Here is a 25,604-nt window from a genome sequence, read left to right as displayed (position 1 = left end):
TCACCTGCTGCACCCGTGCCATGTGGTCACGCTTGGTGCTTTCGGGGATTTGCCTCCTGAGTCCTCTCGAAACATTATGAAACCAATCAATGGTCTAGCCACAGTTGGAGGTTCACAGCTAGGTTGACTTCTACATGTGTCATACTAGGTCCTGGTAATTTCTGTGCTATATTCACCAACACAGTGACGTTGCCCGGTTAACAAGATTTACTGGGCCATAGTTTGTATGCTAATATGTGGATTTCATTTAGGAAGAAAGTGCTGTTCTATAGAGTTCAAAACAATACATCAGGAAAATGCATATTCACTATCTTAGTTATCTTTTAAAGTCATCTTATCCGAGTACAATACTGACATTTCCCCATCACCATTTTCCTCTGGTTTTGGGTGAAGATGCCAACAAACTATTTTTCCTTGAGTAAGATGAAGCAGCCTTATGTAAAATATGTTAAAGGTGTGAAGTGAGTAGTTAAGGGATGACTTGTTGATAAGACTCCTTTTTAAGACTAAACTGGTGCTGGCTGTTGACTCTGATATTAAGCTCGCTTAGTTTAGGTTTAGACTCACTCTCTGAAGGTCCCTCTTTTGGGTGTGGTATATGCCATTGAGTTCAGGTTCAGACAGGATTTCTTTTGTCCTCAGTGTGGGTACCATATCTCCTAGACAGATTTCTATAAAGTTGCTGATCTAAGGCTTTAAGGCCATCCTTGGAGATTTAGGGTTCCTTGTGAGGTGTTAGTGTGTGGCCATTATGCCACAGATTTAAAATATCGCGGTTGCGAAGTCTGATTTCCTATTATGGTTAGACAATAATATGGTGCTCCTTGACTGCAGATTTGTGATCCTAAAAACAAAACAATTGAGAAACTGAAGACAAATACCACAATTTAAACTTTATTGCAAAAGCACAAGGAGCACACTAAACAATGGCTCCATGATAGCAACCTGAACTGTTTCTCATTCTCATTAATCAGTAGTACATTTGTAGGTAAAATGCAGGACTGGATTGGATTTTCTTAGGAATATTCATAAAAAATGTGTGTGCAAATATGAATCATTTTCATATACAATGTTTACATATAATACAAGTCTGTCCTGAGTAACAGATCTTCAACTCATTGATTACTTCAACAGACTTTTCAAATGTACTCCTTAACACATCCTGTAGACTTTTTTGAAAAAAACACGGTTCTCCATTAAAAACTGGCACGGACGTGCAGATGGTGCTCTTGATAGCATTAACAAAGCAGCACACTGCTTTTTAACGTTGCATCTACACACTATTAACAATAAGGTTTGGGTGAGTTTGATTCTTCCCATGAAATGAATCTGATTTGATAGTGAGAGTGTGGACAGGTGTGGACAACACATGATGCAAAGTATAGGTGAATGCATAGGGTAAGCCAAGTGAAAATGAAACAGATGAGTCTAGGGATGATAAGAACATGTGAAAGTCTGTGTAGAAAATAATCCAAAAGCAAGAATATAGCAGCGCAACATGTCAGCAGGTTTTTATCACCATCAAGTAGTAAATTGGTGAAAATCCACATTGGTAATTTATTTCTGGAAATGTATGAAAAACGTTCTTATTTCCTTTGGGTACAGTGTCACTGAATAGTCTTCGGATATATGCTTGGGGTTCTTCAACCAACCTGTAAAAAGAGACAATGGCTGTAAGACGAAAGGCAGTGATGACAAATTGGATCTATTCATCCATCTGTAGACTGGTCCACTTCCCTGAAATTAGGGGCTATTTGCAAGTGCACCCATCGGCAATGCCGCATTTCATATAAATGATTTGCAAAACACTACTAATGAATTTCTATTGGGGTTCCAACAAGTTTAACCTTCAATATTATCTCTCTACACAGCTGATTTATTGATGGATGCTTATCCGCTGAACCCCTTTCAGAGGGCCAATGGGAAAATAAGACCACTGGCCTTTTTTTCCTGATGGTCCGGGGAAATAGATAGATAGATAGATATATTCCAAGGCTACTCAAGGGGCGGTAGGTGCAAGATATGCGAGGGCTCATGACTCAAGATATCCTCCAGTGAACCCAATAAGATGGTTGCCCAATCCAATACTAATCTTTAATGCAAAAAGCAGTATTTATTACACATGCTAAATAAAGCACACTAAAAAAACACAGTCTCTCAAGACTAGCACTCTTGTGCTTGTCAGGGCTGTGCTTCCCACTTGGCGGCCCTCTTTTACCCTATACCCATGTCATACTCTGTATCCCTAGCAGATTCTAGGAAGTGATCTCCGGTGCTGCTCGTACTAGCGATGCACATCAAAGTCTTGATCTGGCTTTGAATGTTTTTAAGCCCTTTGGACAGTAAACTGCCGAGCTACAAGTCTCACATTGGCCTACAGCCATGCTTTCACCTTAACCCAATCGCAGGCTTCAGAAACGTCCAGGAGCCGGGGTGCTTGTCTCTCCCTGGGCAACACTCGTGGGGCCATGCACAGTGCTCTTATCAATTTCAGATGCTGCAGTGATGTGATCAATGATGTCGTGGACCATGTAATAAGTGATGTAATATGTGAGGTAATTAGCAATGCATGACAACGGCGCAAGTTATAGTTACTTTAGGGCACAAATTGCAGTTACTTGGGATAACTATTACTAGTGAATTTTAGTGGTTGTGTTCGTTTAAAATTGGATGTTTTGACTGACATTATCACCTAATCTATAATGTCCCTTTAACCTTTGGTTTTTGAGTGAGTTTCTAAGTTTCTTTTTTCAAATGTAAAATAAGATATTATTCCAATTATCTAATCACGTCACTTTAACCTTTGTTTTTTCAGTGAATTTCTATGTTTTTTTAACGTAATGCACGATGCCCATCACTGTGCATGGCGGGCATATGGCCAGGCTCTGCACTCACCCACCCAACCAACCGCACCACCCCTGCGGGCACTCCCTCATGCTGCGACTGCACAAAGCAGACTGTCTTGTAACAATGTAAAGAGTGTTATTTTAAGTAGACTGTCACGTAACAATAGAATGGGTGTCTTTTTTAGTGAGGCAGAACAACTGGCTTTGCAAAGGGTCAGAGTAAGGCAGCCCTATTGCCTATGTCAGAGGGTTGGACCACCATAATATAAAAAGTAAACTTTTTGCCTTTGTCAAAGGGTCAGCAAATCAACACATATAATGCTGCCTTATTGCCTTTGTCAATAAATTAACATTAATTTATCAATAATTATAATTCAACGTACTTTCATCTATATACATAGCAATGATTCTAAATAATAACTGTCCCTTAATAAAAAAAAAATTCAAAATGCATTTAATAACCCAGGAGACCTACAGTTTTTTTTTTACATTTCATGCGGGGCTGCTGCCCTCGCCACAGCCCCTCCTCCTCCGCCACAACAGTTTTATAACAAGTTCGAAGTGCCCCATGTCAAATTGGGGCTCCACCAAACAGGGAAAAATAAATAAATGAGCCTTTGAAGGACATAATAGGGGGCTACTGGCCATGAGCAGTAAATAATAAAAGCGCAGCTTCAGCTCACTATGTCAATTGATTGTCAAATTGTGCCCCGATCGGTCCATGGGGTCAGAATTTTATGGAAAATTAAAAAATGCGTTTACTATTGACAAAAGTGTGTCTATACCATGAGAACAGCAAGAGTGCCGACTGCCACTGACAATACTGCAGTGAAAGTGAAGTTATGGTTAGATTTGGTGCTAACAGATGAACATATGTTTAGAAAAACCTTTGAAGTTCACTTAAAAAGCAGTTATAGTTATGTCTACAAATTAATAACAAAAGCCTCATAAAATTGCCAGGTATAGTTAGCTCTTGTTTCTTTGCAATAGAATTAAGGCTTTGCGAAGTCTCGGCCATGGTGATCCATGATGGGAAAAGAGCTGAAATAATATTTTTAGGAATTTAAAATGCTGTATTGAATTATATTTTCCTTTGCTTTCTTTTTTTCTTATAATTTTTCTCTTTTTTTCCTTTACATTTATATGGGCAATTTTAAAATAAAAGTAATGTAATCTAAAACAAAAAAACATAAAACTAGAAATCAATGTTAATAGAGATTCATCAGCTATGAAGGGTATTATTTATTAAGTAGGAATCTTTTCCAATAACGATGCTGAAAAGGTCTGATAAAATGTTTGAAATATAAACCTTGTAACGCTACACATATAATACCCAGAAAATATTTGTTCTTGGAAGCTCAACGCTTATTGATAGATGTGCTATTGTTGTAGTCAGTAGCTTAAAATACATATAATAATAATGGTATTTTTTTATGTAAAAAAGAATAATTTGGAAACAGTAAACAGTGGTAGATGTGTGTTATGCTCTTGCATCTGATGTGTTTATTAAGGTAGAACAGGAGGATGTCATATAAGCTTCTGTAAAAGCAATGTGCTAAAAACAGAAAGATGGGGCATTTTGGCCAGCAAACAGGGGTAGCGAAAGCTCAGCCATCTTCTTGTCTCTCCAGGATATATATTGTCTTTGGTTCTAGTCCTTCAAATTTAGCATTTTATGTTGATTGTGGAACCTTGTAAGCATAGGTGTTTTACCAATATAATGATTTAGCTGTACCAGAAATAATCAATAGGTGCCTGCAGCGAAAAAAAGTACAATTTAAATTATGTAAATATGGTTGAGAAGTGTCTTTGTGAAAAAGAGAAAAACTTATGACTGTTCTGCAGAAATGATTTGTCTAACATGAGGGAGTAGCCAATGACATGCATGACTCTTCAGCAGATGTTAAATGATAAACTGACCATCTTCTAAGTAGGCTAGCTCCTTCAGATAGAAGGATATCTTTGCCTAGGGTTCTAGTTCATGGTAAAGGCATCCAGCTGCTCAAGCCTTCCTCATCAGAGCTGAAGCCCATGTGCACCCCTAGCTTTCGTTGCAACCTGGTAATTTACGTGTTCTGTTGCAGCAGTCAGGGTTTCCTGGCTTTGTTTCAAAGAAAAAACTGATATATAATTTCCAGTCCACCAGTAAAAACCTTGCTCAAAGGTATTCACTGTACAACTGTTAGTGACAGGATAAGACACTGCCTCAGAAATTAAGCCAGTCTTAGTTGGCAAGGGTGGAACATAAGGGTCAAGCATGCATGCAGGCAGCGCGGTTGGGTGTGCATGGGAAAATGTTGCAAAGGGCTACCTCATGCAGATCTATTTATGCTTTGGTACAACCTTTAGCAACGACTACTAGGTGAGGATCAGGGGCTGAATGCACCAGTACTTTATATTGAGATTTCTCAGTTTTTATCTCTAATCAACTTCTACAACAATTTTGGATGAGGGTTCAAGCCTCTTCAGAACAATTCTAATTGACCTTTTACCACCTCCATCCATGTGCCTCCAAGTCATAATTACCTACACAAAGCACTAAAAAACGAATTTGTTTAGAACTGTCCTTACCTTCTTTAAAGTTTTGCGCTGTTTTCCATTTCCATCTTTTTACCTCGTTAATGTCCCATGTTCCTGTGAGAGAGCGTTCCTCCACCGACAGGACCGTTCCCAGGCCTTTAAGTAAAGACTTGTACAGACAGAAAAGTGAAAATGTAGATAAATAAATATTATAGTGCAACTTTAAATGAAATGTTAATATCAGATTTGTTTAGATCATCAGAGATTGTAATATATATATATATATATAATTTACCTCGTACATCTGTTTGTGGTATGAAGTGCTGTAGATTCGCATGCTGTGCATACTCCTGCCATCTAGTGTTTTTCGAGTCACAAGGTATTGTGACTCCTCATATTAATGGATCTGCGTATAGGCATCGACTCATTGTTAGATTGTTTTTCCGCACAGAGGGTGAGGAAGGAATGGTGTGTGCATGTAATTCTACAGCACCCCTTGCCACAAAACACAGGGTAAGTAACATTTTCCTTTCATGGAATGGGTAGCTGTAGATACACAATGGGTGCATAGACTGTAAAGCAGTTCTCTCCTAAGTGATAGCTAGCTGGGTGATCTAGCAGAGGACTGGAAAAGAGCACGAAGTACAACTTGGCCAACGTTGGCTTGCTGGCATGCTAGGATGTCCACACAGTAGTGTTTCGTGAAAGTGTGTGAAGTGGACCATGTAGCTGCTTTGCGGAAGTTAGCTATGGGGATATTACCTAAAAAGCCCATAGAGGTCACGTTCTTGCCTGGGAGGAACTGGCAAATACTGTTGGCCTTGCTGTAATAGGTTTGGATACATTTAACCAACCACCGTGCTATACTGGCTTTGGTGGGAGCATGGCTTTTACGTGGCTTGGAGAAGGAAACACAAAGCTGTTGTTGTTCAAAATGGCTTAGTCCTGTCAACATAGTACATGAGAGCTCTTTTGACATTGAGGTTACGGAGAGCCCTTTCTGTGCCTGATTCAGAGGAAGGGAGGTACACTGGAAGCTCTATAGACTGGCTAAGTTGGAAGGAAGAGACAACTTTAGGGAGGACATTGGGTTTGTTAAAAGGACCACCCTATCCCTTGAACTAAGAAGAAAGGCTCTTCTAAGGTTAGTGTCTGAAGCTCGCTGACATGTCTGAGGGAAATGATGGCTACTAGAAAAAAATTGGCTTCCAGGAAACAAATTATAAATGAAAAGGGGATAGTGGCTCAAATAGAGGGTCCATCAGTCTTGAAAGGACTATAATAAGGTTCCACACCAGATGTTAAAAGTTAGGCTGCAAACGTCAACATTATCGGCGCCATCTTGCTCTTCTTGAACCCATTTGTGCACGTAAGCGGCAGCCATTTTGAGCACCATGGCCTCCCTGCCCCTCGCTGATAGCCAGCGCGTCTCTCTCTCTCCCTCAACCTCGCAGGCACCCCCCCCACGCGCTGACAACCCCCCGCTCTCACATGTCTTGAGTCGTAAACCCCTCTTCAGCGCAGCTCTGCCTCGGAACCCCATCCTGTTCCCAGCTCCCTTCATTCCTTTCATGGTCCCAGGCCCTTTGATACAAACCCCCTTTCCTGCATGCCCGTTTGTCTTCCTCGTTCCCAGGCCGCCACCTGGCCCTGCGGATACTGTTTATTGCCCCCCCGTACAGTAGGAAGCTTCCCCCATTAAAGGACCCTCGAGTTGATCAAAGCCCCCACCCTATGAGATCCGATCAACCCCACACATTCCGTGAATCGGCGGAATGTCCAGCTGCGCGATAATCATCACCTGTTGTGACCGGGGTGTGGACTTCAACTGTAAATATGTGTGGGAACGGGCCTGAAGGGAAGATTCCGAGGATGTCCTCTCATACTTCAAAGCATTGCAAGAATGTGTAAACTGCAATAAAGATCATAAACATGTGTATAAGAGGCCAGGCCTCAGAGATGCGGTTAGAGCACCTCGTGACGATACTTGCTGTCCGAACTGATGTGTTCTCCTCCGGAGAGAATAAAACCCTTGTTTCCTGCCTTCCAGTCTCCAGCGCCTGCCTCTTCATTGGTTAATATCTTGTGGGTTTAAGAGGCGACACCGCCGGGCAATACTTAAGGATCTTTTATTCTGGTTGGTAGCCTGACCTTTTTACACAGAGACGGTGGCACTCTAGGAGGGAAACCCCGCTTAAGTGCCTCCATGAAGGCCATAATAATGAGGATCCTGAACAGGGAGGTATAAGACCACCGCAGTCAAGTGAAGGCTAATGGAAGCATAGGCGAGACCTGAGGCTTATAAATGAAGCAAATAACAGATAACGTCCTGACGGCTGTAGCTAGAAGATCAATGTCTCTTGGAAGGCAGAAGTGCACAAACCTCTTCCATTGGGCAGCGTAGCAGGCTCAAATAGTGTGCCTGTGTGCCTTCTTGAGGATGGCCAAGCACTCCTGAGGGAAACTGAGGTAACCAAACCCTAGAGCCTCAGGAGCCAAATCGCAATATTGAGCTGACTGGGGTTCGAGTGCAGGATTGTGCCATGGTTCTGAGTGAGAAGTTTCAGCCAGCTGGGCAGTCTTTTGTGCATGACAACGGATAGGTCAGGGAAGGTGGTAAACCAGGGCTGCGCATGTGGGAGCACCAGCATGACGGTCAGGGATGTTTGTCGAAAGTCTCTGCATGGAAGGAATGGGAGAGTAGGAAAAGTATAGGCAACTATCCCTGACCAGTTTATCCCTACAGCATTGCTCCTGGACTGCGGGTGTGGGCACCTGAAGGAGAAATTTTGTGTTTTCAGTGGTGGAGAAGAGATCTTTGTCTGGAAACCACAAATGACAGACATATGGGAGCAGGACTAGCGGGTGGAGTTCCCACTTGTGGACGTAATGCTGCGTTCTACAGAGCAGTTGTCCACATCTGGAAGGTATTCCGCATGTAGATGGCCTCTGTGGTGGATGGTCCACCCCCAAATGCTCTGAGCGATCACTGACAAATGGGGTGAGTCTGTACGGGCTTGTTTCTTGAGATAATACATGACAGTCACGTTGTCGATGGTAATGAGGTCCATCTGGTTGCAAATGTGACATAGGAAGGCTTTGAGTGCCCGTTGGATGGCTAGCAGCTCAAGGTGATTGATGTGGAGACATTGTCGACGGGGAGTCCACAGACCCTGAACAATGAGATTGTGCAAGTGCTCTCCCCACCGAGAGCGGGATGCATAGGTTGTAATGGTCACCTGTGTAACTGGTTCGAGGAAGGGACGGCCCTCCAACATGAGTACGGCAAAAGATCAACTTTAGATCCTGCCAGTGACCCTCTGCTTGTGGCCAATGTGTAGGAGGGGGCACTCAAACAACAGACGCATGTGTAGCCTGGCATGAGGGATGATGGCAATGCAAGAGGCCATCATGCCAAGGAGGGACATGATTGTCTGAACAGTTACTGGTTAATGTTGCTGAAAAAGAGAGAGCAATGCTTGAAAGGCTTGAACCCTTGCTGGACTTGGGACTTACCACAGAGTTGAGGAACGCCCTTATAAAACGCTGATTCTGAAGGAGGAAGAGGTGGGATTTTGTGGCAGTGATGGTGAAACCTAGAGACTGTACAGAAGATCTATGGTGGTTTGGGTATGAGGCAAGCACTGCTTTGGATTGTGCTTTTGATCAGCTAGGCGTCTAGGTAAGGGAAGACGTGTAAGCGGCCGCGCAGGGTTGTGTGGATACCACTAAAAGGCATTTGATGAAAACTCTGAGGGTGGTGGTGACCCCAAAGTGAATCCCTTTGAATTGGTAAAGCTAGAGTCCTAGCATGAACCAAGGGTGAGCAGGGTGGATCTGGATGTGAAAGTAGGCATTCTTCAGGTTAAGGGAGGTCATGAAGTCGCTTTGTAGCGCTTTATTTAGCCTCTGTTATAGCGCTTGAGAGCGCTTTTATGATCCAGGCACGTGCCCACCCTGCATTTCGTACTACCGCGGACCTTGCCACTTATTTGCCCCGTTTTTATTTAGTTATTTGAAGCCGGTGCCCACCCGGCATTGCCCCGTGTTGAATTCACCACCGCCGGCCCAGAGAGCGACTAGGAGGCGCTGTCCCGCCTCCCTACGCCAGGGCCGCGCTGCGATTGGCCGCAGCCGCGACCCGGAAGTCAGGCAGGCCGAGGGCGGGACTGTGGGACGACAGGAAGAGGCTGGGAGCCCACCCCGCCTCCTCTGGAAGCCAGCCGTATCCTGCCTGGGGGCTCCCGAGGGAAGGGAGAGCCCCGGGGAGAGAGAGGAGTCCGGCGCGAGGCTCCCAGAATGGAGGGGAAGCCCCACAGCCGGTGAGAGTGAGTCGCCGCCCGAAAGTGAAGCAGCCCGACGGAGACGCCGCCCCCCTATCTCCGGTGAGTGGGGCAGCAGAGGAGAAGGGAGGGGTGCCGGGACACATTGTCGGTGTCCGCCCCCCCCTAGCAGCGCGATCTCGTGCCCATTGCTTTGTGAAGCCACGAGGGCTTCAGGGGCATTCCTTTACTGAGCCACGAGGCTCCGGGGGCATCCCTGTTCCAAGAGTCCAAGAAGGACTCCAACGACACCACAGTTGTTTGTCGAGCCCCGAGAGGCTCGTAGTGGCATATTCCTTCAAGAGCCGGTCGAGGCTCGAGGGGGCAGTTCTTCGTTATTCAGAGCCCAGGAGGCTCAGCACGCACAGCCGTAGTCACAAGCCCAGAGAGGCTCAGGAGAGCCATTGTGGTTGTTTAGAGCCCGCGAGGCTCCCACTTGCCCCACAGCTTGTTACCGAGCCCCCGAGGCTCAAGGGGGGCACATTTGTTATTCAGAGCCATGAGAGGCTCAGGGGCATTTGCTTTGGCCAGAGCCTGCGAGGCTCCAGCGTTGGCCCAACAGTGCCTTCACAGCTGCCCAGCACTTCATGGGCAGCTACTACGTGTAGGCCCCTGACATTGGGACACAGGGCGTCCTAGCCCTAGAGAGGCCAGTTGGCCTAGGGACTGCCACAGGTTGTGGCTAATGTGTTTTTGCGCAATTGTGTTCTTTGTTACACCTCTGAATGGGTTGTTTATGCATCATGTGCTCTCCTGTGCTGCACCTCTGAATGTGTTTTTATGCGTCATGTGCCTTGTTCTCCCACCGCTGAATGTAGGTTCTGCATCATGTGTTTTCCTTCCCTACACCTCTGAATGTGTTGTGATGCATCATGTGTAATGTGCGTATACCCCTACAGGTACTGTGATACTTAGGTGGTTGTTTTTCTCCTAGTACAGGTGGTGCTAGTGAGGTCCTGGTTCCCTGCGTGACCTGTTCCTAAGGTGGTTAGGGTTGCGTAGGTGGTACTTACCTGTTACCAGTGATTACTGGTTGTGTGCTTTATGTTCTATTTTGTGCTGCAGTAATTATGATTATATGTTCTAAGTACTAATTCTACCAAGTGCTAAGTTCTAAAAGTGCTGATTCCTGACAGTGGCACTGGTGGCCCTGTCGTGTACATATCCCCTGTAAATTCTGCCCGTGCCTGTTGGCACATTGTAAAGTGTGTGTTTTTTATCTAATGTGTTTTGGTGTAATACAAAGGCTATTTTTATATATAACCTTGTGTGGAGTTTCCTTTGTGGTGGGCCTTGGGTGTTGTTGCTGGGGTGCGTGCGCAAATACTTAACTCACATCGCCTCCAAGTTTAGCCTTGCTGCTCGCGCCAAGTTACCTAGAGGGTGAGCAGGGGTTATCTTGGTGTGTAACTCCCTTGCCCTGACTTGGGAGTGGTGGTCTCTGACTGACTTTGGCGCAAGCCCTGGCCAGCCAGGGATCCCATTTCTAACATCAGGCCCCCATCAGACTGGAGACTGCAAATTGCAAAAAAGAAAAAAAACAAGGGACTAGTTCTTTTCTATCTATGCACCCTAGATATGTATGCATATCCATCGGCACCACCCCCTGCTGCTCTGGTTTAGGAAAGAGTTGATGACGCTACTCCTTAAAGACAACAACATAACAATACGGTAACAATCCACAAACAAGCTATCCCTCTTATCACTCGTTAACTGTATATCGCTCAGCTAAATTCTTGGCTAAATTCATGCTAAACAATTCTACATACATACTTAAGTTTACCTTCAAATTTACTGTAACCGGCTGAGACAGAACAGGATCCTCTCCCTTTTCATATAAATGTCTGATCCTCAGGAGAACACGATCAAAGTCTGCAGCTGCACGATTTAATTTATCTGAGAATGATAAATGAAATAAAATATCTTTGTTGATATATATTAAATGTTTTAATTTTTGGTAAAAAGCAAGTGTTTAGGTGATTAATGCTAGTAAAAGTGAATAGTTCTACCTCCGTGAGCACTACAGTCGTATAATAGAAACATTATATTCTTACCAACAATGATTATCCAGTAGGTTCCCACAAAGAACCTACTGGATAATGCTATTCACTGTTCACATCTTAACCACCTTTTGTGGTTGGATTACAAAAAGGTACATTTTGGCTCGAGTATCGCATACACTGTGCAATATGTTTACAGCTTGATGGTACAATTATTCAGTATTGACACAAATGAACACTTTGAGTTTAGATTCACAACACAGGCACCACAAATTTATTTTTAGGTTGCAATTTTAATAGCTACTCTCCGAGGATGCTCAGTGTTTTCTGTTTCAGGAAGAATCCCATCTCTGCACACACATGGCTGCACAAATATTCATTTACTCATTAATCATTCCATCCTCATAATTTAACATGCTTGGTCAAAATTGACAATCCAATCAATTCTACATTAGCTCAATCATTCCTTTTGAGTAGAGGTATGTAATAGAAATAAGGACAAGCTAACACAATGACGTGTTTTGACAGGTTAATACTCTAAAACAGTGGTTATTAACCTTTCAATTTCAGAGGACCCCAACTTAATCATTACTGGAACCCAAGGACCCCCACTGAATCATTTTTGGAATCCGGGAACCCTTACTGAGTCATTACTAGAAGTTGGGAACCCCGGCCTAAGATTTACAATGATTTTAGCTGGAAAAAATACACAAAAACCAGAAACAAGCATTTATCAAACAAAAAGACAAATATGAAATACTTAATTTAATTCACAAACAAATATAAACAAGCATTGACATAGCCAATAGGTCTAGCTTTTGGGACCTTCTAAGTATTTAGTTATGCAGCACAATATCCTTGGTGCAACCACATCAACTGTAGCGTGGCTAAACACTTATAAGGTCCCAAACACGAGACCTATTGGCTATGCCAATGCTTGGTGTGGTCGTGTGTGTGGTTGTGTGTGTTGTGTGTGTGTCTGGTTGTGTGTGTGTGGTTGTGTGTGTGTGGTTGTGTGTGTGTGGTTGTGTGTGTGTGTGTGTGTGTGTGTGTGGTTGTGTGTGTGGTTGTGTGTGTGTGTGTGGTTGTGTGTGTGTGTGTGGTTGTGTGAGTGTGGCTGTGGTTGTGTGTGGGTGTGGGTGTGGTTGTGTGTGGGTGTGGGGTGTGTGTGGATGTGTGGTTGGGTGTGGTTGTAGGTGTGGTTGTGTGTGTGTGGTTGTGTGTGTGTAACTGTGTGGTTGTGTGTGGTTGTGTGGGTGTGTCATTGTGTGGGGGTGTGGTTATGTGTGTGTGCTTGTGCATGTGTGGATGTGTGGATGAGTGTGGTTGGGTGTGGTTGAGTGTGTAGGATTGTTTGTATGGTTGTGTGTGTGGTTGTGTGTGTGTGTGGTTGTGTGTGTAGCTGTGTGTGGTTGTGTGTGTGTGGTTGTGTGTGTGGTTGTGTGTGTGTGGTTGTGTGTGGTTGTGTGTGTGTTTGTGTGTTGTGTGTGGTTGTGTGTGTGGTGTGGTTGTGTGTGTGGTTGTGTGTGTGTGTGGTTGTGTGTGTGTGTGTGGTTGTGTGTGTGTGGTTGTATGTGTGTAGTTGTATGTGTGTGTGGTTGTATGTGTGTGTGGTTGTATGTGTGTGTGGTTGTATGTGTGTGTGGTTGTATGTGTGTGTGGTTGTATGTGTGTGTGTTTGTATGTGTGTGTGGCTGTATGTGTGTTTGTGTGTGTGTTTGTGTGTGGCTGTGTGTTTGTGTGTGTGTTTGTGGTTGTGTGTGTGTGTGGTTGTGTGTGGGTGTGTGAATGTGTGTGTGGTTGTGTGTGGGTGTGTGAATGTGTGTGTGGTTGTGTGTTTGGTTGTGTGTGTGGTTGTGTGTGTGTGGTTGTGTGTGTGGTTGTGTGTGTGGTTGTGTGTGTGGTTGTGTGTGGATGTGTGTGGATGTGTGGATGTGTGTGGATGTGTGTGCGGTTGTGTGTGCGGTTGTGTGTGCGGTTGTGTGTGCGGTTGTGTGTGCGGATGTGTGTGCCGGTTGTGTGTGCCGGTTGTGTGTGCCGGTTGTGTGTGCCGTTGTGTGTGCGGTTGAGGTTGTTGTGTGTGTGTGATTTTGTGTATGGTTGTGTCTGTGGGTGTGTGTTGGGTTGTGTGTGTGGTTGTGTGTGTGATTGTGTGTGTGTTTGTGTGTATGTGGTTGTGTGTGGCTGTGGGTGCGGCTGTGGTTGTGTGTGTGTGTGGATGTTTGCTTGGGTGTGGTTGTGTGTGTGGTTGTGTGTGTGGGTGTGTGTGGTTGTGTGTGTAGCTGTGTGTGGTTGTGTGTGTGCGGGTGCCTGTGTGGATGTGTGGTTGTGTGTGTATGGTTGTGTGTGGTTGTGTGTGTGTGGTTGTGTGTGATGTGTGTGTGTGTGGTTGTGTGTGTGTGGCTATGTGTGTAGCTGTGTGTGTAGCTGTGTGTCTGTGTGTGCGGTTGTTGTATGTGGTTGTGTGTGTGGTTGTGTGCGTGGTTGTGTGTGTGTGGCTGTGTGTGTGTTGTGTGTGGTTGTGTGTGTGTGTGGTTGTGTGTGTGTGTGGTTGTGTGTGTGTGGTTGTGTGTGTGTGTGTGGTTGTGTGTGTTTGGTTGTGTGTGTGGCTGTGTGTGTAGCTGTGTGTGTGTGGTTGTGTGTGTGGTTGTGTGTGTGGGTGTGTGTGGTTGTGTGTGTAGCTGTGTGTGGTTGTGTGTGTGCGGGTGCCTGTGTGGATGTGTGGTTGTGTGTGTATGGTTGTGTGTGGTTGTGTGTGTGTGGTTGTGTGTGATGTGTGTGTGTGTGGTTGTGTGTGTGTGGCTATGTGTGTAGCTGTGTGTGTAGCTGTGTGTCTGTGTGTGCGGTTGTTGTATGTGGTTGTGTGTGGTTGTGTGCGTGGTTGTGTGTGTGTGGCTGTGTGTGTGTTGTGTGTGGTTGTGTGTGTGTGTGGTTGTGTGTGTGTGTGGTTGTGTGTGTGGTTGTGTGTGTGTGTGTGTGGTTGTGTGTGTTTGGTTGTGTGTGTGGCTGTGTGTGTAGCTGTGTGTGTGTGGTTGTGTGTGGTTGTGTGTGGTTGTGTGTGTGGTTGTGTGTGTGGTTGTGTTTGTGTGTTGTGTGTGGTTGTGTGTTTGTGTGTGTGTGGTTGTGTGTGTGTGGTTGTGTGTGGTTGTGTGTGTGTGGTTGTGTGTGGTTGTGTGTGGTTGTGTGAGGTTATGTGTGTGGTTGTGTGAGGTTATGTGTGTGGTTGTGAGCGTGGTTGTGAGTGTGGTTGTGTGTGGGTGTGTGGTTGTGTGTGGTTGTGTGTGTGTGGTTGTGTGTGTGCGGTTGTGTGTGTGGTTGTGTGTGTGGTTGTGTGTGTGTGTGGTTGTATGTGGGTGTGTGAATGTGTGTGTATGTGGTTGTGTGTGTGTGTGGTTGTGTGTGTGTGTGGTTGTGTGTGTGTGGTTGTGTGTGTGGTGTGTGTGTGATTGTGCATGTGGTTGTGTGTGTTTGGTTGTGTGTGTGTGGCTGTGTGTGTAGCTGTGTGTGTGTGGTTGTGTGTGTGGTTGTGTGTGTGGTTGTGTTTGTGTGTTGTGTGTGGTTGTGTGTGTGGTTGTGTGTGTGGTTGTGGTTGTGTGTGGTTGTGTGTGTGGTTGTGAGTGTGGTTGTGAGTGTGGTTGTGTGGTTGTGTGTGTGCGGTTGTGTGTGTGGTTGTGTGTGTGGTTGCATGTGGGTGTGTGAATGTGTGTGCATTTGGTTGTGTGTGTGGTTGTGTGTGTGTGGTGTGTGTGTGGTTGTGCGTGTGGGTGCAGGTGCTTGTGCATGTGGTTGTGCGTGTGGTTGAGTGTGTGTGGCTGTGTGTGGCTGTGTGTGTGTGTGGCTGTGTGTGGTTGTGTGTGCGGTTGTGTGTGCGGTTGTTGTGTGTGTGTGTGTGGTTGTGTGTATGGTTGTGTGTTGGGTTGTGTGTGTGGTTGTGTGTGTGGTTGTGTGTGAGGTTGTGTGTGAGGTTGTGTGTGAGGTTGTGTGTGTGGTTCTGTATGGTTGTGTGTGTGTGTTGCTGTGTTTGTGGTTGTGTGTGTGGTTGTGTGTGTGTGGGTGTGTGGTTGTGTGTGTGGTTGTGTGTGGTTGTGTGTGTGGTTGTGTGTGTGTGGGTGTGTGGTTGTGTGTGTGGTTGTGTGTGTGGTTGTGTGTGTGGTTGAGTGTGTGGTTGTGTGTGTGGTTGTGTGTGGGGTTGTGTGTGTGGGGTTGTGTGTGTGGGGTAGTGTTTAGAGTTTTGTGTGGGGTTTTGTGTGGTTGTGTGCGTTGCTGTGTTTGTGGTTGTGTGTGGTGTGTGGTTGTATAGGTGGTTGTGTGTGTGTGGTTGGTTGTGTGTGTGGTTGTTTGTGTGTGTGGTCGTGTGTGTGTGTGTGGTTGTGTGTGTGCTTGTGCGGGTGCTTGTGCGTGTGGTTGTGTGTGTTGGGTTGGGTGTGTGGTTGAGTGTGTGCTGGTGTGGTTGTGTGTATGTGGTTGTGTGTATGTGGTTGTGGTTGTGTGTATGTGGTTGTGAGTGTGGTTGTGGTTGTGTGTGGGTGTGTGGTTGTGTATGGTTGTGGTTGTGTGTATGTGGTTGTGTGTGTGTGTGTGTGTGTGTGGTTGTGTGTGTGTGTATGGTTGTATGTGGGTGTGTGGTTGTGTGTGTGGTTGTGTGTGTGTGTGTGTGGTGTGTGTGTGTGGTGTGTGTGTGGTGTGTCTGTGGTTGTGTGTGTGATTGTGTGTGTGGTTGTGTGTGGTTGTGTGGTTGTGTGTGTGGTTGTGTTTGTGTGTGTGGTGTGTGTGTGTGTGGTGTGTGTGTGGTGTGTCTGTGGTTGTGTGTGTGGTTGTGTGTGGTTGTGTGGTTGTGTGTGTGGTTGTGTTTGTGTGCTGTGTGTGGTTGTGTTTGTGTGCTGTGTGTGGTTGTGTGTGTGTGGTTGTGTGTATGTGTGGTTGTGTGTGTGGTTGTGTGTGTGGTTGTGTGTGTGGTTGTGTGTGTGGTTGTGAGTGTGGTTGTGTGTGGGTGTGTGGTTGTGGTTGTGTATGGTTGTGGTTGTGTGTGTGTGGTTGTGTGTGTGGTTGTGTGTGTGGTTGTGTGTGTGTGTGTATGTGGGTGTGTGAATGTGGGTGTATGTGGTTGTGTGTGTGTGGTTGTGTGTGTGTGGGTGTGGTTGTGTGGGTGTGGTTGTGTGTGTGTGTGGTTGTGTGTTTGTGGTGTGTGAGTGATTGTGCGTGTGGGTGCAGGTGCTTGTGCATGTGGTTGTGGTTGTGCGTGTGGTTGAGTGTGTGCGGTTGTGTGGTTGTGTGTGCGGTTGTGTGTGCGGTTGTGGTTGTGTGTGTGTGGTTGTGTCTGTGGTTGTGTGTTGGGTTGTGTGTGTGGTTGTGTGTGAGGTTGTGTGTGTGGTTGTGTATGGTTGTGTGTGCGTGTGTTGCTGTGGTTGTGTGTGTGGTTGTGTGTGTGGTTGTGTGTGTGGTTGTGTGTGTGGTTGCGGTTGTGTGCGCAGTTGTGATTGAGTGTGTGGTTGTGTGTGTTGGGTTGGGTGTGTGGTTGTGTGTGTGGTTGTGTGGTTGTGTGTGTGGTTGTGTGTGTGGTTGTGTGTGGGGTTGTGTGGGTGTGTGGGGTTGTGTGTGGGGTTTGTGTGTGGGGTTGTGTGTGTGGTTGTGTGTGTGGTTGTGTGTGGTTGTGTGTGTGTGGTGTGTGGTTGTATAGGTGGTTGTGTGCGTGGTTGTGTGTGTGGTTGGTTGTGTGTGTGGTTGTTTGTGTGTGTGGTTGTAGGTGTGCTTGTGCGGGTGATTGTGCGTGTGGTTGGGTGTGTGTTGGGTTGTGTGTGTGGTTGAGTGTGTGCTGGTGCTGTTGTGTATGTGGTTGTGTGTATGTGGTTGTGGTTGTGTGGTTGTGCATGTGGTTGTGTGTGGTTGTGAATGTGGTTGTGTGTATGTGGTTGTGTGTGTGTGGTTGTGTGTGTGGTTGTGCATCTCAAAATAAAGGAACACAAACATCGAGTTTGGGGAAAGAGAAAGCACGTTGTAAGTCAAACGGGCGCATTGACACAACAACAAAACAAGATCACTTAGCGAAGACTGCTGTCACTTAGCGAAGACTGAGTGCTGATAATGGATACACACAGCCCATCATCTTAGGAGCTCAATTGCAGCGAATGTGCACTCAAACCTGCCCCCTCCTTGTGAGTTGCACCCCATATTTCATGAGTTATAATTGCTGCACCCACCATAGCGCTTTGAGATCTAAAGCGCTACATAGGTGTAATCGACTAACCAGTCGCCAACATGCTGTGCTTTTAAAGAGAATGTGACAAAAGTTTCCAGCTTCCTCATCATGTCCTCATGAAAGCGCCAACGAAAGGACTCCCTGAATGGTGCAACAGACATGAAGCAACCGCTGCGATCAGAAAAAAACACTGTGAACGTTGTCCAGTTTCACAGTAACATTTCCTTAATGTTCCTTAAGTTACAAAACAGTAATACTAAAAGCATCTCAAAATAAACTATGTTGAGATGTTTCATAAATCACAGCTTTAATGTTGCTGACAACCCTGCATTAACACATAAGGTTCCAAATGGAACTCCTGCCCGTGATTAAAAAATTCAGCCTTGGCTCAAGCTTAAACATAGTTTGCAAACAAATGCAGGAAGATGACAAAGACAAGGAGGGAGTGCAAATAATGAAAGTGAAACGGCTATAAGTTAGTGCGCGCCATACAAAGGCAGGAAACTGACCAGGAGGGGGTGATAGAAGGGAAGACTTTACACACGCGATGAAAGAGCCAAATGGCAGCTGTGCACGATGGCAGCTGTGCACGTCACGTGCGAGTGACAGCAAGCTGGTGGCCAGCAAAGAAGCACTTTTCTAAGCAGCTACTAAATGTCTCGCCAGAGCAACGCAAGCGCTGGCTCAGGCGAGACCTAAAAAGTAAAAGTTTAATTTTAATGGAAAGGTTGAAGCTTTTCTAAATTCAACTGAGGCCGTTCATTGCCCATACTACAGTCTGTTGTATGCACTTGCACTGCTCCCACGAATCTATCTCAGTATACGAACTACATTTTTAATCTCTAATTTCAAATTCCTACACATTAATAGAAATTTTTTAATTTTCAATTTTACATTTAGCATCTTTATTTATAAATGCTTTAATAATCTGTTAATATTTTAAATTTTTTAAGCAGGCTCGGATCCCCCGACTATGCATCGCGGACCCCCAGGGGTCCCTGGAACACAGGTTAAGAACCACTGCTCTCCAAGAGGCTACATCAGCCCTTGTCCTGAACTCATGTTTCCACACAAGCAAGGACAAAAGATGAAGCAAAAGCCATCAATGGTTATGAGTAGGTCACTGCACCCATAAATTGAGTATGCATTCAACTTCGGAATTTGCGTAATTTTATGCACATTTAACCAGAAAATACTAATCATCTTCGAATTTAATTCTGGTATTTAAAAGAACTATACACATTTCTCTCCACAGTTGTTTAGTTGCGAAGCACTTTTCATGTTTTGAAAATTAAGAATATAAAGCCCCTCTCAGAGGGACATACCCATTTGCTCTGGACCTGTGAGCGTTACATGAATAGTTTGTTATTCATCATGGAGAATGCATGCATACTTTCCAAAGGTAAAAGGACCAATCACAGCAAATCATGTTGTACATTTCATTAAAATAAAATATATATTTTTTTTATTGTGGCTGCCGCGGTTCCTGAGAAAATTCTACCTCATGCACTGCAATGGAATAACTACCTAGGGAACAAATAACACATCTAATAGCCAGAGATAATATTTCACTGTCAATCAGGATGCGATTGTGTCAATACAATGTCTGAAGGGGGCCATGCAAAGCAACCAATGCCTGAAAGGGCTGACCTAAAAGCCATCTCTCTGTAAGGAGTCTTACAGACAGCTGCCAAGCTATAAGTACAATACCACGCATAAGACTAGTTAGGGTGTACATACAAAGAGCATGATAATGTATGGCTACGCTCTACACTGTAATGATTTTGCTTTCACAGTGATAATGAACGGGGAGTGAGAAAAATATATTCTTGGCTATCGCTTTAGCTCTCTTGGACAATGGGTTAAAAGAATTAAGGTTTACTTTACTAATCTCCAATTCATACTCAGATTATGATAATTATCTACACTTAAAAGCAGCAACTTTCTACTGATTAGGGACGTGTCAATTTTTAATTGCAAATTAATTGTAGATACATTGTTATGGTATAACAGTACATTTTTGCCTGACTTGAAAGGTGCCAATGAGAGGCTGGGAGAACAGATCCCTAAAACGTGTTTGTGCAGGTGGGTGAGCCACTTGTGTGTGTGTGTGGTGGGGGTGGTGGCTAAGAGCAGACGATATGGGGGACAGCTTCTTTGTGGCACCAGTCATTTGTTGCACAAACAGTGTCCCCACTGCCACAAAGGTGCACCAACACTGACCCTCATTTTATCTTTATAAATCTATGGGTAACTGCGTATCTTCACTATCTACCAGATGTTTTTTTTATTTAAAAAAAAAAAAAGTTAACAGGCTTTCCAACTTCGTACACCTTTACTGCTGACTTCAAAATGTAAAATAAGGCACCCTCTTGTACAATGAACGTTGTTTGCAGAGAAAGCAGAGACTGGCTTGGAACTCTTGCTCACTATAGCACTCTCACTACAGACAGCTTCAGGTGCTTGTGCAAGAAAGCACTGCATACACTCCATGTGAGTGCATATCCTGCTCTATCCTCTGCTGCTTGTACACTTAGAGCATGCTGAAGCTCTTTTTCTAGCTTCTACAAACCTCTCTCCTCTAAGTACCGAGGAGGAACTAGGGATTGACTCCTCAAACGCGCTATTGCTCGAATAGTGGGCTTGGAGTTGCACAGGGTTTCGCCCTGCAGCACTTTCCTGCGCCTGTTACTGGCAGGAGATTCTTGGATCCTCCAAAGCACACCAAATGGCACGATTGGCCATGCCTTGATGTTGTTTCACAGAATTAGTGGCGAAACTGGGGGAGATTGCAGAACATTTTGCCCTTGTGCACCATATTTATGGCTGCCCTTTGTAGGTCCACAGCACTTTTTGGTGCCTCTTGCCATACTCGTTCACTAATCCCCACCACCCCTCTCTCAGAGAACCACTGTACCCTGGCTACCGATGTTCACTTTGCCAATGCCGGATCCTTTTTCAATGCGCTGGCTTGTGCAAGGCTAACAGTGATGACGTGCCCTCTTGAAAGTGTACTTCTTATACTTCCAAGATAGCCATGACATTGAATGATGCAATGCCCACCTTGGCATAACGGACTAGTGGTCATCTTGAAAGGACAGAAAATAACATTTCCATACTTTCAAGATGGCTGCCAGGGTGCATGATGCAACATTTAATGACCAAACACAAAGCCCATTTTGAAAGTATGAACACATTAGGTTGTATACTTTCAAGATGGCCGTCCTATCATGCCAAACTGCATTATGCAATGTGGCAGTGATCTTGAAGTAAAACAAACTGACTTTCAAAATCGCCAGCTCCCACCACTGGCTTTGCCAATGCCGGAAGACTTGCAAAAATCTGGCATTGGCAAAGCCAAAAGCAGCCAACACAAAGCATTGACAGAGCGAGACTAATTGGCCTATCAATTAGCTTATTGGACACAATATGGTCCCCATTTTAGACGCCAATGGCTGCTAAGAATTATACTGTCGCCACTGATCCTATAAAAAAAAGTCACCTAGTGTGACGTGGAGAAGAGCATGAAAAACCTTTCCCTTACACATTTACTACTATGATGGATTGGCACGGTGTACTTCCTCTCATCGTCTCATGTTTTTTACTGTTTCAACACCTGACGACAGCTCACTCTGAATAACTAATTACACTTGCAGCACACTTTGCCCATACAGATCTATTGGTGAGGAAGGTCAAGAAATGTTCCTGAAAGAGAAGTGCTCAAAAGTATCTGCGCATCAACGCTGGAGTAGATTCACGGAGGGAACATTTTGCAGCCAGGAACTGGGAAGGTCTTTCATCTTTGAGGTTCTCACAAGGGAGATAAAAGGTATCTGTGCTTCTTACTTAATTAGCAGAAATAGCAGCACTTCTTAGCTTCCCAATGGGAACCTATCACGAGTTTTCAGCAACTAAATTAATTGTACTACATTTGGCAATTTAAAGCCACAAACTTTACTATGAAGCACATGTGAACCACCAGCAGTAAAGGGTAACCGTTTTAAACTTGATATCGGTCATTTTGTGAGTTTGAAGTCTTTTACTCAAGGTATTGACAAAATGGAGAATAGCATGAATAACAAAATATCAACAAGACAGATGCTTTTAAAATGAAAATTCTAATAGAAACTAAAACCTTTATAGTACGAAAAAAACTTTCTTTTTGAATTTGGTGTCTTACGTCTTCAAATTGCATTTCAATGATAATTGCATCCTGTACTTGACAAACATTTAAGAATAAAGCTTACCTTTATGAATATTCTGTATATGCTCTGTATGGTTAGATTTATAGTTCCATCCAGGAATGCTCAGGATCTGGAGGTGAAGGTTGGGTGGCAGAGTTACAAACTCATCCGCAACCTCTTGAGACCTTCTCATCTGATTTCCTATGCTCACTGTCAAATCCACAATCAAAAATAAATTCATGCAAACACGATAGAGCATATAATTCAATGTAAGATCACAATCTAATGAGTGTTAATTGCACTGTACAGAGGTTTTCAGCTAATGATTATAGTTTAATAAACCATTAAAGAGGTTTCTCCAGCATCGACTTTTCAGCCTGCCAGGGACAACTCTGCCTCCATGCACGGCGTCACTGGGTATTTATGCACCAACTGGCGCGCTGGCGTCTGTTCCTGATATTCATTCCATGCCCCACAGGGCATGCAGAGAGGAACGATGGAGCCACAAAAGTTACAAGTGCAGCACATAACATGATTGAATACCGTGGGATTTAATGAATTAGAGAACAAGCTCATCGAGGAGGAAGGAGGGTGCTAAGGAATCTCCACGAAGATCACATATCCATCAGAAATGTTGGATACATCTTCCAGCAGATTACTCGCCTTATGAATGAGGACCAAAGCAGTACTTCCCAGGCAGGTGGGACTGAGTAGTGCCAGTTAGCATTGAAAGAGTGCTTGTGCAAAGTACCCATGACTGTATTCCTGAGACGTTCGGTAGTAATGTGTCGTTAAAGTATGCAAGGATGACCACACAAATTGCACGGGCACCTCTGGAAAGAACCGTGGAGGCAGCCATTGCCCTTGTGGAATAAGAGTTTCATCTTGAGGATCTTCCTTGGTTAGGACGTATTAGAGTTTGTTCACTGCTTTGCCCTTTGGTTAGCTCCAGAGAAGTCGAGAAAGAGCTGGTCATTAACACAGTCTTGTTATGTGTAGTCGATGTATTGCGATACTTTATGCCTGGGATCAAGCCATGTCATATTTACTTCGTCCTTCGTTTCAACGTGCATGAGAGAAGAAAAATTAAAGAGTGATAGTCTGGGCCATATAGAATGCAGAAAGCACTTTGGGTAGGAAGAGTGGGCAGGTAAGAAGAACCAACATATCTTGGTAAAAAAGAAGGGCGATGAGTGTACAAAGTGATAGCGTCTTAATTTCTGCAATCATGCAAGCAGAAGTACCTGCCACCAACAGTTTCTATAGTTTGGAGTAAAACCAGGCAACAGAGCATAAGCAAGCAGGTCAACACAAGGTTCAAATCACACTCAGGAACAATAAAAGGAGTGGGAGAGAACAGTTAACACAAACCTTCCAGAAAACAAGCAACTAGCGGTGATCTAAACAGAGAAGATTAATCAAAAAGATACATGAAAGCAGAGAAGGCTGTTAACTAGCTCTTAAATGTAGCCACCGCAAGGCCCTGCTGAGCAAGGCACAACGTGAATTGCAGTATGCTGGAAAGGTGAGCTTTAAAGGTGTTGATGCCTTACGACTCGCCCTACTGAACAAACCTAGCCCCGTGGCCTCCAGTAGATGGACGTATACCAGTCCTCTTGTTTTCAAGATAAAGTCAGTGACCTTATCTGAGAAGCAAAAGAACTCTATCTTGCACTGTTCAACCTCAATATGTACAGCCACTGAGTTTGAGGGCTGTAGTGCAGAACCTGATCTGGCCACAATAGCAGATTCACTCTATGCAGGAGAGAAAAGGGTGACCAAATGCAGAATGCCAACAAATCCGCCAGTCTAGGGTGAGCAGGAACAGTTATACTTGAATGTCCTGCATCTCAACTCACGATAGTGCTGGCATAAATGTGCATATTGAGTGTGAACAATAGCTCCATATTTTATGGTGATTTAGTGTAAGGTGTTTCTCCACACAGAAGGGAAATGTTGGTCAGTAAGTATCTGTGTGTGGCATCCAGTGCTGTAGATTCACATGGTGAGCAAAATCGTGGTCTCTAGTGTTGGGCAAGATGTGTGCAAGTTGTTTTTCTTCGAAGAAAGTCTTTCGAGACACTAGGTACTGTGACTCCTTTCTTTGGTAATGTGCATTGCTCTTCATCTTCATTGTTAGATTGTTTTCCCACACGGAGGGCGAGGATAAAATTTGCTGCAAAGCGTAGTATATGGATATGTCCATGCAAAAGGAGTTAGTGTAAAAGGAGTGAAAGTAATTATAACTAGCATGGGAATCCGGGGAGGTGGGTGGGTGCATGTGAATCTACAGTAATACATGTCACAAAGAGATGCTTACCGGGTAAGTAAAATTTTATGTTCCAGGCATGTGTGGCTGTAGATACATATGCTGAGCATAGACTATAAAGCAGTCCTCCTTCATATGGGATGGCTTAGACTGTGGGAATTACAGTTGATTGAAATAATGTACGTAGAACTGCTTGGCCCACATTGGCTTGTTGATGGGCCAGCACATCTACACAGTTATGTTTTGGAAACTTATCTGGTGTAGATGATGCTTTACATATGTCAGCTACAGTGATGTTTCCTAGGAAGGCCATTGGAGTCCATTTTTTATGAGTAGAGTGGGCTTTAGGATGAATTGGTAACATTCTTTTAGCTTTAGCATAAGACGTTTGGATGCATTTTAAAATCCATCTTGCAATGTCTGATTTAGAAATGGCTCTTTCTTTGTGAGGTTTGAATAAAACAACAAAAAGCTGTGTGCTTTCCTGAATGATTTAGTCCTGTCAATGTAATACCTGAGAGCTGGTTTTACATCAAAAGTATGTAGAGCCCGTTCCACAACTGAGTCAGGTTGAGTAAAACAAACCAGGATGTTCAATGGATTGATTTAGGTGAAACTGTGGAACCACCTTTGGGAGAAATTTGGGGTTTGCCCCAGTACAACCGTATCTCTGTGTGTTTGGAAGGAGGGTTCTTCCAAGGTTAGTGTCGGAAGCTCACTGACGTGTCTATAGCAACTAGGAATGAGACTTTCCAGGACAGGGAGATGGAGTGGAGGGGCTCAAATGGAGGGCCATTAGTCTTGTTAATACAATATTGAGATTCCATGTCAAAGCTAGTGGCACCAGAGGAGGAATGATTCTTTTAAGACCTTGAATGTAGTCTTTAATGACTGGGATTCTGAATAGGGATGTAGTTTGCCTATTGTGTAGGAATGCAACTACTGCCGCTAGGTGTAGCCTTATGGATGTAAAGGCTAAACCAGAGATGTATAAGTGAAATAAATAGTAGACAATGTCTTGTACTTTGGCTGCTAAAAGATCACTGATTGGAGTAAACAAATCTTTTCCATTTAGTAGCATCCAGGCTCGAGTAGTAGGTGTGCGCACTACTTTGAGAATGTCCATAAATTTCTGTGAAACTTGAGATAACCATGGTTCTGTGTGAGAAGCTCCTGCCTCTTCGGGAGTATCATAGGGAACTACCGATCGTTTGAGGAGCTTGGTGAACCACTGTTGTCGTGCTCATGTGGGAGACATTTGGATGAG

The 25,604-nt window shown here is 44.5% G+C and overlaps 1 protein-coding gene across 1 annotated transcript in view; it reads right to left on the bottom strand.

The window, feature by feature from the left end:
• Nucleotides 1–873: 873 nt before the first annotated feature.
• Nucleotides 874–25,604, bottom strand: part of MAN2B2 (mannosidase alpha class 2B member 2) — a 371,121-nt gene continuing 346,390 nt past the window's right edge. The window contains exons 16-19 of the mRNA XM_078678503.1: nucleotides 22,132–22,278; nucleotides 11,472–11,584; nucleotides 5,418–5,535; nucleotides 874–1,652 (exon numbers count right to left, since the gene is read on the bottom strand). Coding sequence (XP_078534629.1) covers nucleotides 1,558–1,652; nucleotides 5,418–5,535; nucleotides 11,472–11,584; nucleotides 22,132–22,278 — 473 coding nt within the window. The 3' untranslated portion in view covers nucleotides 874–1,557. The remainder of the gene's footprint in view (nucleotides 1,653–5,417; nucleotides 5,536–11,471; nucleotides 11,585–22,131; nucleotides 22,279–25,604) is intronic.

Source organism: Lissotriton helveticus, chromosome 2_2, assembly GCF_964261635.1.
Source record: "Lissotriton helveticus chromosome 2_2, aLisHel1.1, whole genome shotgun sequence".
NCBI classification, from domain to species: Eukaryota; Metazoa; Chordata; class Amphibia; order Caudata; family Salamandridae; genus Lissotriton; species Lissotriton helveticus.
The sequence above is the reverse complement of the archived record's forward strand: the minus strand, read 5'-3'. Positions and strand labels throughout refer to the sequence as shown.